The sequence below is a fragment of the Apus apus genome, chromosome 6, assembly GCF_020740795.1.
Source record: "Apus apus isolate bApuApu2 chromosome 6, bApuApu2.pri.cur, whole genome shotgun sequence".
NCBI lineage: Eukaryota > Metazoa > Chordata > Aves > Apodiformes > Apodidae > Apus > Apus apus.
This window is the reverse complement of record NC_067287.1, coordinates 27,539,652-27,555,301: the sequence shown is the minus strand read 5'-3', so window position 1 is coordinate 27,555,301 and position 15,650 is coordinate 27,539,652. Positions and strand designations below refer to the sequence as shown.

Genomic DNA, 15,650 nt, shown 5'->3' with positions numbered 1-15,650 from the left:
TGCACTGTGGGTAGGACAAGTTTTGAAAGAGTGTGTTTCCTTAGAAATGCTCATCTGTGGTGAAAGTCTTCCAAATCTAAGCAAATATGATATTTACTGTTCCTGGGTCTGAGCCAGGAGGTCTCTGGAAATACTGACAGGGACTGCATCAGTCTTTGTGGGTTTAGATTCCCAGTTAAATCTCTTAAGTGTTTTTTGAAAGTCACAAATGCCTGAATTTCTAATGGTGCTGACCCCAAACAGCTTCCGGTGGGGCTTACTGGAAGCTGTTGTTGGGCACTTCGGGATATGGAGTGCCTGGGAGGCATGGGGAGGCAGCTTATACTGTGTGGCTGTCACATGGCATTCTGCCAGAAAGGTCCAGGCTTAGGGCCTTGAATCCTAAGTAAGGTAGGCATCTTCCAGCTAGACTGAAGAGCTGGGAGGGCAGGATTTTGCCCGCATTGTAGGGGCTCTCTAACTGGCAGATGTAGGAGCAGACATGATTCCTGCTCTTCTGGGCTGCTGCTTCCAGTGCACCCACAGAGGAGTTTCTGCAGCTCCCTGGTGCTGTAGATTTGGTGTAGTGAGCCATGGTGGAGCTCATGGGCCTAAACCTCTTGCCTTAGGGTCCCCAGAGTAATCCACACGTAGCCCCATGCTCTCATGGCCTTCAAACACATCCCCTCCTTCCTGACCCTCCTCAGAAAGACCAGAAGTCCACCAGGAATGTCATTCCTCTCTCCTGCAGGAACCTTTTGACTTCATCCCCGTGATGAAGTTGGCTATAAGCAACGAGCTAATGTTTCACTGGGACCACACAAGCTGACTGAGAAAACCATGTGCAAGACCTTCTCTTCCTTCTTATTTGCTTTATAAGGTGAGCAAATTCTGTTCCAGCATCTCTTTCCCCTTTCACTGCCACCTCTCCTCACTGTAAGAAATGGTGGGAAAAAGCATCAACACAAGAGCAGAGACCATGGGGTGTAGATAGCCCTGGGAGGAGCACTTTGGTGGTTCTTTTTCTGTCTTCCTGGGACTGTATTTACACAGCTTCTTCTCTCCTCCTTGCCCCTTCCCAGCCTCTCAGTTGTGCTCTGCTACAGTGTATGAACTGCCACTGAGATGAGCTGCAGAAGAGATTCACTCTGATAGCTGTTATGGGCTACTTGGGGCTGGAGTTTCAAGCAATGTTTCTTTTGGTTTCAGTCAGGAGCTAAAGTGTTGGGGTTTTTCTCCCTGTTGTACAGTGTCATACGTGAAAGCTGTGCCTTCCAGTGAAGTGTAACTCTGCCAGTAAAAGCTGACAGTGGCAACCCTGTTCTTAACTCTTGCATACACATTCCCAAAAATCATGCTTTTTGGGTTGTTCTGGTAACCATTTGTGTTAATTTATCAGCTAGCCATTAATGCAGGCCACAGAAAATACCAGTCAGACTGTGAATTGCAGCATGCATACCTCCCACAGGTCCCTTGGGAAACAGTGGCAAAGTGGCATTTATTTCTGATGCTGAACAAGAGGGCCAGACTGGCAGCCAGAGAGTAACCACACACCTTGTTCTCTTTGTGCTTGATAACCCTCATGGTGGTGGGACAAGTCAGTGTTTTGTAACCGTATAAGCTTATGTGTTTAGGAATATTAGATAATGGGCAAATCTTATAACCCCTTAGATCCAACAGCCAGCCTTTTGGATTTTGTTTTTTCATGCTCTTGTGTGTTAAATGCCAGGAGAGTTGATCATCTCCTATGGCCAAGTTCCATGAGTGGTATTATGGTTTGTATCGCCTGTGTGTGCCAAGCCAAGCTCTAGTTCTTCTCTTAAAGGTCAGAACAGTTCGTTTTTAAAAAGTTGCCCTTCTAGCTCTTAGACCAAAATTAACAGTATTTGCTTTAATATGGGAAGTTGATTGGTTTTCTAAAAGGTGGCAGAACTGGCATGCAGTCTTTCTGGGAATAAGTAACAGTGTCCGGAAGTTTGTCAGGTCCTGAGGACATTGTCTAAAGTGAATCAAATGGTACAAGCTCCTTGTCCAGAGCCATGCTGCAGGCTCAAGGAAACTATGTTTTTTCTTGCAACTTTTCCATAACTTTTCTATTGTATGATACAATCCTGATTACAGTACAGTAATAGACGAAAACAAATTGAGCTAGCTTCTTCCTTCTTTCCTTAGGGATGGAGAGGCACCTTCCAGATCTGAGGCTTACCATATGTTATCAGAGAAGGGCACACTGAGGGCAAAAAAAATAATCCAGGGGTGTATGTGCGTAGCTCTGGGCTTTTAAAAATAGTTCTTGTTTAACTAAATACTCTCAGAAATAGTGGTCCCATCTAGAGGCTTGAGTATTACCAGTATGAAAAGGTGGTGAAAAGCATCTCAGATAATCAGGTGTTACAAGTAAAACCAGATGAAATCTCCAAGGCAAGTAGGAGTAAATTCCAATCATTTTAAGTGTAGACAAATACAAAACTTCATATTAAGGCTATAAACATGCTAAAAAGTCAGTCTGCTGCTTACAGTAAGTGTGGTTTTTGATTTTCTGTAATTGAGTTTGAGGCATTAACCTCAGGTATTAAAAATGAAGTTGTGAGGCTCATCTGGAAAGCAAGATAACTGAGTAAGAGTTTGTGTTAAGGGCTGAACTTTCATTGACTTGAACTTTCCCAGGTTTTTATCATGAAGGTACAATATGGTGTATTTACACGTGAATAACAAGGAATTTTTAGTAAAGAAGTGTTGTTTAAAAAGAAGAAAGTGCAAGCTACTGATTCTGTGTAAGAAAGTAATAGATATAATCAGTGTGCATGGAGGAGTTCAGTCCAAAATGCTTTCCTACCATGCAAGATTAAAACCAATCTCATTTGTGACTGATGCTGCAGGCAGGTACCTAAAGTACAGCGACTATGTCATGACACGTGATGAGTGTCTCTGCACTGAATTGTGCCTTTCCCTGCAAATAATCCCACTGATTTCTGAGAGCATGGGATATATACTTCTGCGGGAGCAACGTTAGGGTGGAAGAACTGAGACCCCAGCACCATTCTGTTGCCAGACATAGGCACTAAATTTCTTGTGACACTGATGGATATTGTTTGTTGTGTACATATTGTCCTGTTCTGGCTTGGACTCTGTCTGCACTTCTGAAGCACACTTGTCACTGATTGAACAGACAGCATGATCGATCCTTTAAGCAGATACAAGCTCTGCTGACTCCAATGAAAGCTGCAGTTTGTGAAAGAACCAGAGCTGGGCTCTGAGAGACATAAGCTGTAGCAGTGTATGAAATTGGCAGACACCTTGTAAAATGCATGTGCATCTAGCAGAGTTAACCCTGAGTGACAGTAGGTAAAAGAGTGTAAAAATAAAATATGTGTCTCTACTGTAGGTATTTACACAGTATCGACATTGTTAGCTGTGCTTAGAGATTTATGTCAAGTGTTACTACACTGTCATAAAACAATAAAGTGCTTCTGTGAATGGCTTAGGGCAAAGGAGAGGCAGAGAAGTCTCACTATATAAGGCCCTCCTCCAGCACCCGTGGTAATCCATGGGAATGTTTCCATAGCTGTCAGCAGGAGCTGTGTGGAGGCCTGCTAGGGGAGGGCAAGCAGAGGCAGCATGTTTATTATGTTTAGAAGAGGTAACTAGTGATTTTGTCTCAAGGAGGATATTGCCACGACCAAATTTTCGGAGTTGAAGAGTCCACCTTGCCATTACTGAAGAGAGATGAGGGTCCCTCCCTGGAGCAGGGATGTATCTGAACTGAATTGTCCTCTGGTGTTTCATGGAAATGTTGACAATGCCTCATAAAAGCTGAGAGATGACATTAAGAAAAATACTGTGGTCAGCAATGAGGTGAAAAGGGCAAGAGTCCAGTGTCCCAGGGTTTCTGGGGACATGGCATTATTTAAGGTCTAGGCTGTTGCAGCTCTGCTTCTCACATTGGGCTCACAGTAGGCTTCCCCTAAACATTTTGGCTGCAGGATCAAACTTTGCAGCTGAGCTCAGTGTTTATATGTAGTGGACCAAACTGAAATGCCAGTCCCAATCAGTCAGAGCACCAGGGAGTTTAGATCCAGGCACAGTGCCTGCCTCTCCATGGGTCTGCGGCTCCAGTTTGTCCTCCCTGCTCCTTGTCTCTGCTCTTGAAGAGGTTATGGCAAGATTTCTTCTTCGAACCATGTCAATACATGGGATGTTAGTTTTGTTGCAGAAAAGTATTGCTTTTCCCCTAGATGTGGTTGCTATTTAGTTGTTCCCTGGTTAGATGCCACTGCATGGGAAGGTGTTTCTTGCTCATCTCCAGATGCAGGAGGTAATTATTTTCCATCAAAACATTTTTCAGAAGTATTCCCCACTATAGCAGTCCCACAGCTGTCCTGTGACTTGTGGGAGAGTTACCTGCTTCCTGACCTGCTCTGGACAAATGCTTCTCAAAAATTGGCCAGCTTCAAAAAAGATAAGCATCTCTGTCAAGAAGGGACATTTCAGAGCCGTTCGTAAACCCGAGTGTTGCTGCCAGCCTGACTTGCCTTGCTTTCCCTGTCAGGAGCTAGAGTGCTCTGCACCTGCTGGTCTTCACTGTTCTCTGAGGGAGCTGATATGGGCTGTTTGGAAAAAAGGTGTTGAGTGCTTCAGTGTCTGACCCCACATCTCTCAACTGTCTGAATTAGTTTTGAGCCTAGGCAACTGGATGAGCCTTCCATACTTTTCTTCCCAGAAGCATTGTCCATGCTGTTTCCTGTCCCAGATTTTATCTTAAAAGCTAATGAGTAGAGCTGAATTCTGCCCCTGACTCATCACCTACATCAGCCTCCAAACTCCAGGGCTGACTTCATACTGGGGCAGCTCTCTGGAGTCCATAGGCTCACTCCAGCCAAATCTGTGTGAAACAGGGTAAGTCCCTCCTCTCTCTTGAGTCCTAGGAGGTGTCAACAGTGGCAATAAACAGCCTCAGTCCCATGGCACCCGGTGTGTCTTTCATCTCTCCAGTCCTCAGCTCAGCTGGTGCTGAAGATGTGGCCCAGATTTGTTCCCATACTCCCAACAGCATCACAGGCTCCTACACCACAGGACCACCACCTATCCCAGCAGAGCACTGTAGAACACTCTGTCCTTGCATCCCACTGTCTTTGTGCAAAAAAAAAAGGGGATTTTAAGTTCAGTTCAGTCAGAGGTGAACACTGTCTCTCACATGTGTACCCAGAGCAGAGTGCTGCAGCTCCAGCATCCCCTTGGCTTTGTGTGTGATCTGTTCCCATGAATATCTCAGTGATGTCCTCATCACGCGAGCTCTTCAGCCTCTGGGATGGTGAGACAGCCTGGGTGATTGAGATGACCCTTTTAGTTAGTGCATCTCTTGCTCTGCACGGCCAGAGATTAAAATTACTCGCTTTACCCTTCTCCATAGGAATTTGGGGGCATCTTGGAGCAAACTGCTTGGGATGGGCAGGGACACGTACGCAGGAGCGCCGCAGAGCGTGTCTCTCGCCCCTTGCACTCCTTTTTATTGACCTGCCTCGCTGATTGGAAAGGACCCATGTCCCCCCCCAGGTCCCCTCTTCCTCCCCAGCCGCACAATTGTCGCCGCCAATTAGTGCATTGTTCAGGCACACAATGGCGCTGTGGCCACTGGAATGGGCCGCTTTTGTGTGTCTCCAGTCGGCCGTAGGGGCAGTCAAGATTCATTTAGGGCCTTAGACAACATAGACAGAAAATACTATCAGAAAAGCAAAAGGGGGAATGAAAAAGGGGGAGAGAGAAAGAGGTAGTGAGTGGAGGGGGGGCGAAGTCTGCTATTCAGGGGTTAGCCCAGCCGCTTGAAAGGCCCAAGAAGCAGTGCCACATTGAAGACGCCCCTTGGAACACAGAAAGGAACCAGGGCTTAATAGTAATTAGTGGGCAAACTGTAAAGAGCGTTGTGGCTCTCCAGTGAATTGTTCCTGCTCTTACTGCCACTGCTGCCCCTTCCCCCTTCCCTCTGGATCCAGCCAGGATGGGAGCAGCTTGGGGATGGGAATTGGCAGCCCTTCTTTACCCACCACACTCTGGGGAGGCCTCATCCAGCTCTTCTTTGTGGCAGGTAAATTGAATTTCATCCTGTAAAACTCATAGCCAATTACAGGAGGTACTTTGCAGCCAGAGCAAGGCACAAGGGTATGGTTTTGGGATCACCACTGTGTCCATGTCAAGGACCTTTAAAGCAGCGTTGTCCCTTTTTGCAGCCTGGCACAACACACCTTGTGGCTGGGCTGTGTTTGTTCATGGCCTGTCCCTCTTCCCCCAGCACAGCCTTGGAGGTCACTGCTGTTTTTCTCTTTTGCTTCTGATGTTTCCCTCTTTGCTCATAAAACAGTCACTTGTACAGGCTTTTACGATCTATTTAGTGAAAGGCCTAATAGCAACTCTCAGCTTCGTAGTGGTGAGGAATCTGTTCAGGCTGAAGACCAAACCTTGCCCTTCCTTCTCCATTCAAGTCTACACAGTGTGAATAGCACCTGCAACCACCCCTTTCACTTAATTTCTGTGCCAGCTCTCAGTCATGCTAAGGCTTTCATTGGTATGTGCAGAATTCTTTAAAGTACATTTTAGTCCAGCAGGGCATGGGCTTGTCCTGGGTAGCATTAGCATGCAGCTAAATATGCTTAATCTCTGCTTCTAGTTTGTTGCTGTTACCAGTTTCAGCTCATCTCCTTGAAAAACTCATACTGGGTTTTGTCAGGAGGTTATGAGCCCAAAAGTTAGTTTTGTCTCAGGAATATGCCAAGTTAAAATATCCATAAGGCAGTTTTGACCTTACATAAATGTGATTAAGTATTGAGGAAAATTCAGGGCATCTTAGCCCAAATTGAAAATACACAGAGACACAAAATTATGAGTAATTAATTTTATGTTGTCAAGGAAGCTAAATAAAATCTATGGAAGAAAGCTGCAGGGCCTTGTGGTTAGTTTGTTTGCTTTCCTCAGCTAATGGATTTGAATTTCAGCTGCCTTGGATACAGGGGTGCTGGAGCAGGTGTTGATCTCAAGCACAACCACACCCAACCCCACAAACTTACACTGAGCTCTTGCAGATTGAGCTCAGTATAAATTAGACCGTACACCAATCAAGCAAATTTAGTGTAGTCCCTGCTGGAAACGTTTCCAAACTGCAGCACATGAAACTGATACGTGCGCGCACACACACACACATACAGTTCTGTACAGGCCTCTTAATTTCTTCTGTTAGCTACAGGTACAACACTCTCCTTTCTCTCAGATACCAGAGCAAGCTTAGGAAGTGCAGTTGCTGCTCCAGTACTCGTCTTTTTTCCTGACGTGGAAGCCACAGCCACTCTATATGTGTGGTTTGATTGTATTAAAACAGTGAAAGCAGAATTCACAACCAAGACTGTTGGTCTGTCCAAAATCCCATCACGGGTTTCACACGAGGCTGAGGGCAGCACAGCAGGCTGGCATTGCTGGGGTGGCTTCTGCAATGCAAACATGATCAGGGAGCTCACAGTGTATGTCTCTCACAGATGGATCTGTTTGAAGGCACTGTCTCAACATAGAACATGTCTGTCTGTCACCAGCTACAACACGTCCTCTCCCTGCTAATTAGCAACATCCCTGACAGGGTCTCAGCTGAAAGGATTACACTGTCTTCTTACCTTGCCCTCTCCCTTCATGCCCCAAAGAGGGATATTTAGTTCTGTCAGGGTGCAGCCTGGCCAGCCCAGGTAAGGAATTATTGGCCTTGTTCCCCTCCAGACTTCCCTGCTACCAGAAAGGGATTTTGTCTTCAGGACAATCAGTCTGGCCCTGACTGAACAGACACACAGCCTCGCATCCCTGCAGCGTAGTGCCAGAGGTTGTGAGCCTAATGTGCTTCAGTGGAATGGAAACAGAGAGCAGAATGGTCTTTTTCCAGCTCAGGACTAACAGGTTGATTTCCCAGCTGTCTGTGGCCATAAAGGTAATACAGAGTTTTTCAGTCTACTAAAACAGGGAGAATCACCTATTCTTTCTCCCATTTTTTGTGTTCTTTGGCTGCTCAGCCTGAGAACTGTTTGTACTATGGGTACATTCAGCACCTAGCACAGTGAGGGGCAAATAATGAAGTTGCATGGTGTAAGCTTGCACAGCAATTTCTCCAAGTGGACCCAGTGGGGTCCTGTCTGCTTTGTGATGTTGTAACCACTGAGGATCTGGCAGTGCCAGCCTGTGAGAGGCATGGAGAAGGGCTCAGTTGTTCTCTTGTCCCAAATTGCGGAACAGTTAATTTCACCATCATAAGGGAAATACGCACAGAAAACTAAATCTGCTGCAGCTGGACAGACTTCTCCAAGCAAAAAGCTGAACTAAGCCACTCTACTGTTTTCATGCCATAAGGAAGGTGCTAGCTTGTGTGAACCCTGTCTTTGCAGTGGCTGTGCTACCTTTTTGTCAGCTTGTTGCTTGTATGAAATTACTTTGATTGTATCAGTTTGATAAAAAGAGCCTGTAACAGGACTACACAACCTGCTCATCAAAGATTTTTGGCAAGCCTGTGCTAGCACTTGTGGAAGAATTTAAAATATTTTTGAGCACTTCCCTGCATCACCAGGACGTATCCCAAGCAGGGTAGCATCATTGTGTGCTTGATGGTGCTGCACATTGCAGTGAGGTACAGTGGTTTCCTTCTGCCCAGCAAATCTCTTGTTGTGCTCCAATTCTGTAACACTAGTCCCTGCTAAAGCTGTTGCTGTTTAAATTTGAATTATGTAGATAACCTGCATGTGTTAATTCTTTACATCTAACTAGTGCCTGAATGTGAAGCTTGCTTGTAACATCCTTTCCAGAATCACTTCGACCTGTGTATTACATTATCCCACAAATGACTTGGAGAAGGAAGTAATCAAAACATGTATAGTTCCAGCTAGTGCCAATTGCCTTTTCATCTGTTTCTCTTCTTATTTGTGTCCAATAAATGTTGATTATGCAGGGATTTAAATCTGTATTTCACCATAATTTGGTTCATTTGATGTGAATGACATGACTCACTAAGCTTTAGCTTCAAATATCCCTCCAGTCCCATGTCAAGCACTTCAAGGATGTTAAAAGCAGATATGGAGAATCTGAAGTGCCTGGTCTTAGCAAGAATGCTTAAAAGGTCAGGGAAAGGTCGTTGTTTTGGGAGGTCTTTGGCCTTGATACTTACTGGTTCATGACAACCTGAAAACACAGCACCTGTGTATTGCATATGAACTTTCTCCTAGGGTACTATAGATGAGTACATGCAAAGGATAAAGCTTTCAAAAATGGTGTGATTGTCGTATTGCCTCTGATCTTGAGTTCGCAATGTGGCATGTTGTAGAGGAGTCTACTTTCGAGAGGACAAGTCTGTAACAATTTCTATAAATAAGGATTAACCCTTAAGGTTGCCTTAGGAGGGTCCAGAATCACTGCATCTGGAAAATCTTGATCACAGCATCTTGAGAGGTTAGTGAAGAAATTCACTCAAAGCAGCTTATGTGATTGAAACCTATCTTGATGATATGAAACTTTGTATTTTCAGGAAAGGCCAGACTGAACTTGACCTATTCTGGACACAGACTGAAGTTGTTTTTAACGGTGACAGTTGTTACAAGTTTTTCACCAATTCCTAGAATGTTAAGGCCATGAGACACCACACAACCCATAGCCACACCCAGGATGTTCATACTGATTGCTGTTTCTTTGAAAAGGGCTGGTTTAACACAGATAGAAAGTTTCTTGAAAACATTTAAATTTTGACTGACTGACTTTCTCTGAAGGTCAGGCAGGACCTAAGAGACAAGCGTTCACCAGGCTGATTCTTGGCAGAAGTCTGCCTGGTTTGCTGTCAGTTTCCTGCTATCCCAGCATTTCCATGTCCCCCACCCTGGGACCTCCCCTGTCCTGTGCTCCTAAGGGCTCCCTGGGCAGAGAGCTTCTGGGACTTCTCCATGTTGTGATAGGAAACCTCCTAGCTTTTCCTGTGCTTCAGGATTTCTAAGAAGTATGGGCAGCTTGCCCTGTTTGGCGCAAACTGGTGTGTTTTACATGGTTTTTTAATGTTGGAATTTTCCACCAAACAGAAATTGTGAGTTTCAGCTAGCTTCAGTCCAGGCTGCTTGAATGTTTTCTCCAGAGGAGTTTGTACATTGGCCATTACAAACTTGCATCCTAACTCCGAAGTATTTGCTACAACATTTTCAGCCAGAGGTTCCTCTAACCTGTCTCTTTGCTGGATTAGAAAATGGCCTAGTACTTTTGTCCCTGGAAAGAAAGTACTGCAGCTGTAACAGCTATTATTTGAATTTCAGTGTAAAACAAGCAAATAGAAACAAGTTTCCAAAAGTTGTGGCCTGAGAAAGGGCAGGTAAAGTGTTGTGCTGAAGCTGAACTGCTTTGAACAGTTTTCACCATGGTAGATCTCTCACAGCAAAGGAGAGGGCAGAGAAAGGAAACATTTATTTAGAGATGGCATTGATCAAAAGAGCATGGTCTGAAGATAAAGCAAGCAGTAATTAGTCATTATTATTATTTCATAAAGGCATTTAATAGGTCCCATATGTGAGTGGGGATTTTGTTTTACTTGTGTGGTCAGAATCAAAGCTGGTGTAAGCCAGCACCAGTCTTTGCTGGGAGGTGAAGCTGTGCTCCTTCACACCTGCCAAGGAGCCTGGTAGGGAGTTAGACTTCTTAGATCTGCACCAGTGTTCAGTGTTCTTGTATTTTTGCAGGCTAGGCCTAGAGAGGGTAAGATGTGCCACGATGGAAACCACAGCTTCATGGGTGTTAGGGCCACCTTTGCTGGGCATTCAGATCAGACAGGGCAAAAGTCTTGTGATTTGTGAGAAATGCCCTGCTTTCTGAGATGGGAAATGGTGTGAACTGCTCAGACAGCTAGAGAGATGAGCACTGGCCCCTTGGTCAAGAAAAAATCACAGATTGCATGCTTCAAGGTTGTTCATTTGGCAGCTTTCCTGGGAGTTCAATTCACCTACAGCTTTAAGCATACAAATGTATGTGCAGTACAATCACCCTGCTTGGAAATCACAGTGGAGCAAAGTATTTAACTATGAAAAATACGTGGAGTAAATTCTTTGCAATGTATAGAGCAGCAAGCATTTTAGAAACAATTGGTGTATTTAAACAGTCATTACTGCCTTCTGGGTAAATAACATATGTTTTTAAAATGGTCTCTATACACAATAGATGTTAACACAATAAATCCTAATTGCTCTGAAGGACCCATTAGGCTCTATCAGGTCAATACATGGGGGAGGTTTTTCGAAAGTCACTGTGTTGTTACATAAGCTACAATTTGAAAGACCGTAAATAAGTATTTGCCCAATGAGGAGTGAGAGCTTTGCCAAAGCCCTCCTAATTTATCATGTCAACTTCACTACAGGGACTGTTTTCTTTTCAAGAAATGTTAAAAGAAAAAAAAGCACAACATGATGTGTTTAAAAAACTACATATCTGAGAAGTTTCAGGGTGCAATATGCTCCCCAAGAAAATCAAGTGTAGATTTCACTGCCTCAAGGTCCAAAAATAAGCCATGCCTGTGGTGCTGGTAGCCAGGCTGTGGCAGGCAGGGACCCTTCCTCTCACCCTCACTGACCCTCCTGTGCCTTTGGGCCAGGGCCCTGCTCCTGCCTCTGCCTTCTGCATGCTGTGGTGGTGGTAACACCCCTTACCCTGTGCCAACCATGCCTTGCAGAGAGGAGTCTCAGTCCCTGGGGAGACCAGTGGAGACTAATTAAATACATTTTTTTCTGTGATTATTTGTACAAATATTGTTAAGTAATTATGAGTTCAGCAAGATGAGCTTCACATGCAGCCACTCTTCTGTGTTTTACTTCAGTCTTACTTAATCTGGACTGCTAGTAGCATTGTAGAAACTGCAGTACTTATGTCAGGTGTTGCTGAGCTCTGTCACTATTAGAAATCAGATTTTGCATTAATTCACTCAGAAGTTGTTTAGTTCCATGTAGCTTTTTTCATATGACTACTGTTTGGCATGGGTTTATTTTCCTGCAATTTGTTAAGATGTGTAATTGTACAGCTATATATAAAACCAAACAATATTAATAAAGGTTAGGATTTTTCAAGGGAACTTCAACAAGACATCCATGGTGAAAAGCATTCAAGTGACTTAAATCTGAATTCCTGACTCCAGCCCACAGCTTTTAAATCATTCAGGCACATGAGAAAATGTTTGCCCCTGCTGCTGTTGCCCTTTGGTAGAATTTGGGTGCCAGGGTCCCTCTGCAAATGGCAGCAATTCTTATTCTGCTCTACCTGCTTGCAAAGGGCTAACAGCTGTGCTGTCTCCCTCCTGCCATGTCCCTCCTGCCTGCAGGGCAGAAAGGACCTTGCTCTCTTTTTTAGGAGACCCCTTCAGGTCCAGTTATGTGAAGTCGGTCTCAGTGCCAGGGTTTGTGGTGCTGACCACTCACTGCTTCATGACTCTCAGGCAGGAACACAAACACTTGCCACAGGTCAAAGCAGAAGCAGGCCTGTCCTGGTGCAGCAAGCAGCTGTGTCCTGTGGACACGTTAAGCTCCTTTTTCACCAGCACACGGTGGGTTGGCTGTGCTGGAGCTGGCACATCATGATGCCAAACATGGCAGCTGTCAGTCCCTGCGCAGCCTTGCCAGTCCCGTGCTGCTGCAAACCAGCCTGTAGTCCCCAGCACTCCCCTCACTCCAGCAGGTCATTATCAGGGGTCATTGCTAATTTGAGCAGTGCCTGAGTTAGCATAGCCTCCAGCTGGGGTGACTGGCAGGCTGCCCACCGGCACCAGGAGTATATGGTCACTTGTGCTGGGCCCCCACTACTCCCTTTCCAGGTCCCAAAGGCTTGTCAGCAGTGCAGGCAAAACCAGGATTTGCTGTTCCAAGCCAGAAGTGTTGAGGGCCAGGGATGACTCACTCATCCTAGCACAAGAAGGGCAGGAGGTTCTAGCCCTGCTTTGGTACTGATAAAGCCAAAAGCAAGATCAGTGGTCCCTGCCCAAAGACTGAGATGAAGAGTTATTTGCAAAAGTCTGCTGAGTTCTCTATGGAATGCAAGGGCAATAGCTAGTCTTTACAAAGGAAGCTCACTTAGTCCTTTTCTGAAGTCTTTTATACGTGACAGTAACCTTCACAAAGAAAGTTTATCCAGGTGAACAGTGTAGGCTGACAATACAGCAGCAAAAGAACCAAATACAGAAATACCTACTGTTCGCTTCTTTACTTTTTCCTCCTACCAGGAGCTGCTGCATCACAGCTGAAAATGCCTTAACAGGTGGAAGGTATGACCCTAACGACATGGATATTGCCAGCCTACACCTGTGTTCTCTGGGTTGGAGTCATGAGCAGGGACTAGCTGGACTTCCAAGCAGACCTGTCTGGCATGGTGGAGCTTCTGGAACACTTTTGCACATGGATTAAAGGTAAAGCAATTTCCTAATAATTTGTAGAGGTTATTAACAATAGTAGCAAGTTCTTAGGGGTGGGGAACATTTTCTCTTTTGTCTCTAGGGTTTGGTAAGGTAGATTTTGTGCAGACATGGTTTCTGTCACTAATAGTGCTGGGTGCAAGTAAAGCACTGTACTCTTATGCTGTACGGTAGAGATTAATAACAAGCCTACCAACTGTACTTGCACTTACACCATTTTTAATCCTGTTCTGGTTGCTCTGCTACGTATTCATAAAAAACCTGGCCCTTAATTGGATTTTATGTGCCCCCAGTGTAGCAAATGCAGCATTATTTACAGCCAGGCTCTAAGAATTAGATACATCTGGAGGAGTGGCAAAACCTGAACCAGGCTATAAGAGTTTTGATAGATAGACTGAAATGAAGAGCTACTCCATTTTCTTTCCTCTTCTTATTTTTTCCTTTCCCACCTATATACTAGTTCCCTCTTGTGTGTCAAATCAAACCAAGATATTGCCCAAGGGAGTGCTTATAAAAATGACAGAATACCAGCAAGAAAAGAGAATTTCTGCTCTTGTAGAAGCTTCATCAGCATTTTCTAATTGTACAGCAATAATGATAATAAAAAGGCTGCCCTCTGCTCTCAGCTGTAATTTGGATAATCAACTGAAAGCCATAATGAAACTGTCTATAACTGCTTTCTGTTGGGCTGTGAGTTCACAGAAACTCATTGTTGGGGAGAATTCAAAGTTATGACTCCTGCTACAGGGATGTGCCACTGTGTTCCAAAGGAACACGTGACTTGTAATTCTCTTTCTCATATAGCTTTATTACAGGCAAAACTTGCAGCATAAAGAGGTATAGGAGCTTGAGCTTTTTTTGCCTTTTTTAAAAAAAGTCATGATGTCATTATGCATCAAGGTTGACAGTGCCAAATGACATGCATGCCTGGGCTGGGTTCACTTGTAGACACAGAGGATTTAGGAGGTGGTAATGAGGTCTCTGGCCTTAGAATCCCTGAGGACTTTGGTGTGTGGTAGCAGCAGTCAGGGCTTTGCTGACAGGCAGAAGAGTCACTGGCCACAGAGCAATAGGCATGCCAGTTTTTGCCTCTGGAAGGAATGCATCAGCTAAGTCATGCTTTGAGTCTTTGCTTTACTGGGTTCTGGACACAGGTAGTATTTTGGGCTCCCCAGCACCAGGCCTGAATGTGAGCCCTCTGTGATGTGCTGTATGTCTTGACTAGTGGTTTCAAGCACTGTGCAAGGGTGTGGGAGTAGCCTTCCTCCTTGGCCAGAATAAGGGCTCTGCCATCGTAGGTGCAGCCTTTCACTCCCAAATCTGGCTTCTGAAGCAGGTCTGCTCTTCAGCGTGCCCTGGATGTGCTCACGGGCTGCAGGAGCAGTGGAAGCTGCTGAAACCCGGGCTGGTGATGTAGGTGTTTACTAAGTGCACAGATTCAAATAGCCGTCTGGCAGCTGAGCGAGAACACGGTGGTGGCTCCGGCAGGAGCCCGCGTTTCCCGGAGTGCTGGGAAGGGCCGGTGTCCCGGGCGGCGTCTCAGGAAGACGCCGGCTTCGTTCATCCGCGCTCCAGCGCCTGTCGCCCTCTTGGGAGGGACGGGGACGGGGTTTGCGAAACATCTCCTGCGGCTCCGTCGTCGGGACCCCGATCCGGGAACGTGGCCCCACAGCTGCCTGCTCCCTGCCGGCTGGACGGGCGCAGGCAGGGCCGGTTCCCGTCCCCGCCGAGGCTCAGCTTCCTCGGAGGCGGGAGCGCTGCCCCACCGGGCAGCCGGTGAGCGGGCAGTAGCCGGAGGTCCTGCCGGGGCCCTGGTTGAGGGGAGATCGGCGAAGCGAGGCACAGGCGGAGCAGGACCCTGCACGCCGCCTCCCGTGGGGTTATCCCCCTCTCTCCCACCTCGCTACGGCCCCGGCCACTTCCCGCGGAGAGGGACTGAAGGGCCCGCAGCGGAGAGGGCGAACCAGTAGCAGCACCGCAGACGCCGCCCGCCTGCCCCCTCCTCCTCCGGCCGCTGCCCCCGTCCCGCTTTGCTCCTCACGCCAGCGAGGGGCCGGGGCCGCCAGGACGCCCCCGCCAGCGAGACCCGGCTGGGCCGGGGCAGCGCGGTCTCCCGGCGGGGCGTATCGCTCGGCCGCCGCCGGACTCCGTGCCCCGGGCGGGGGCGGCCCTCGGCAGCCCCGGGGGTGGGCCCGGGGGCGTTCCCGGGGCGGGGCCGGGCGCGGCGAGGCGCGGG

At 46.6% G+C, this 15,650-nt stretch overlaps 1 protein-coding gene across 6 annotated transcripts in view; it reads left to right on the top strand.

Annotated features, from left to right (window-relative positions):
- Window positions 1-15,650, top strand: part of PLEKHM3 (pleckstrin homology domain containing M3) — a 122,109-nt gene that overhangs the window by 90,661 nt on the left and 15,798 nt on the right. For 4 of the 6 annotated variants that reach the window (XM_051623360.1, XM_051623354.1, XM_051623358.1 and 1 more), the window contains one exon: window positions 13,226-13,408. In XM_051623360.1, coding sequence (XP_051479320.1) covers window positions 13,226-13,406 — 181 coding nt within the window. In that variant the 3' untranslated portion in view covers window positions 13,407-13,408. Of the gene's footprint in view, window positions 1-730; window positions 860-13,225; window positions 13,409-13,874; window positions 13,944-15,650 lie in introns of those variants that run through there. The other 2 variants (XR_007889867.1, XM_051623357.1) reach the window with 2 other exon arrangements.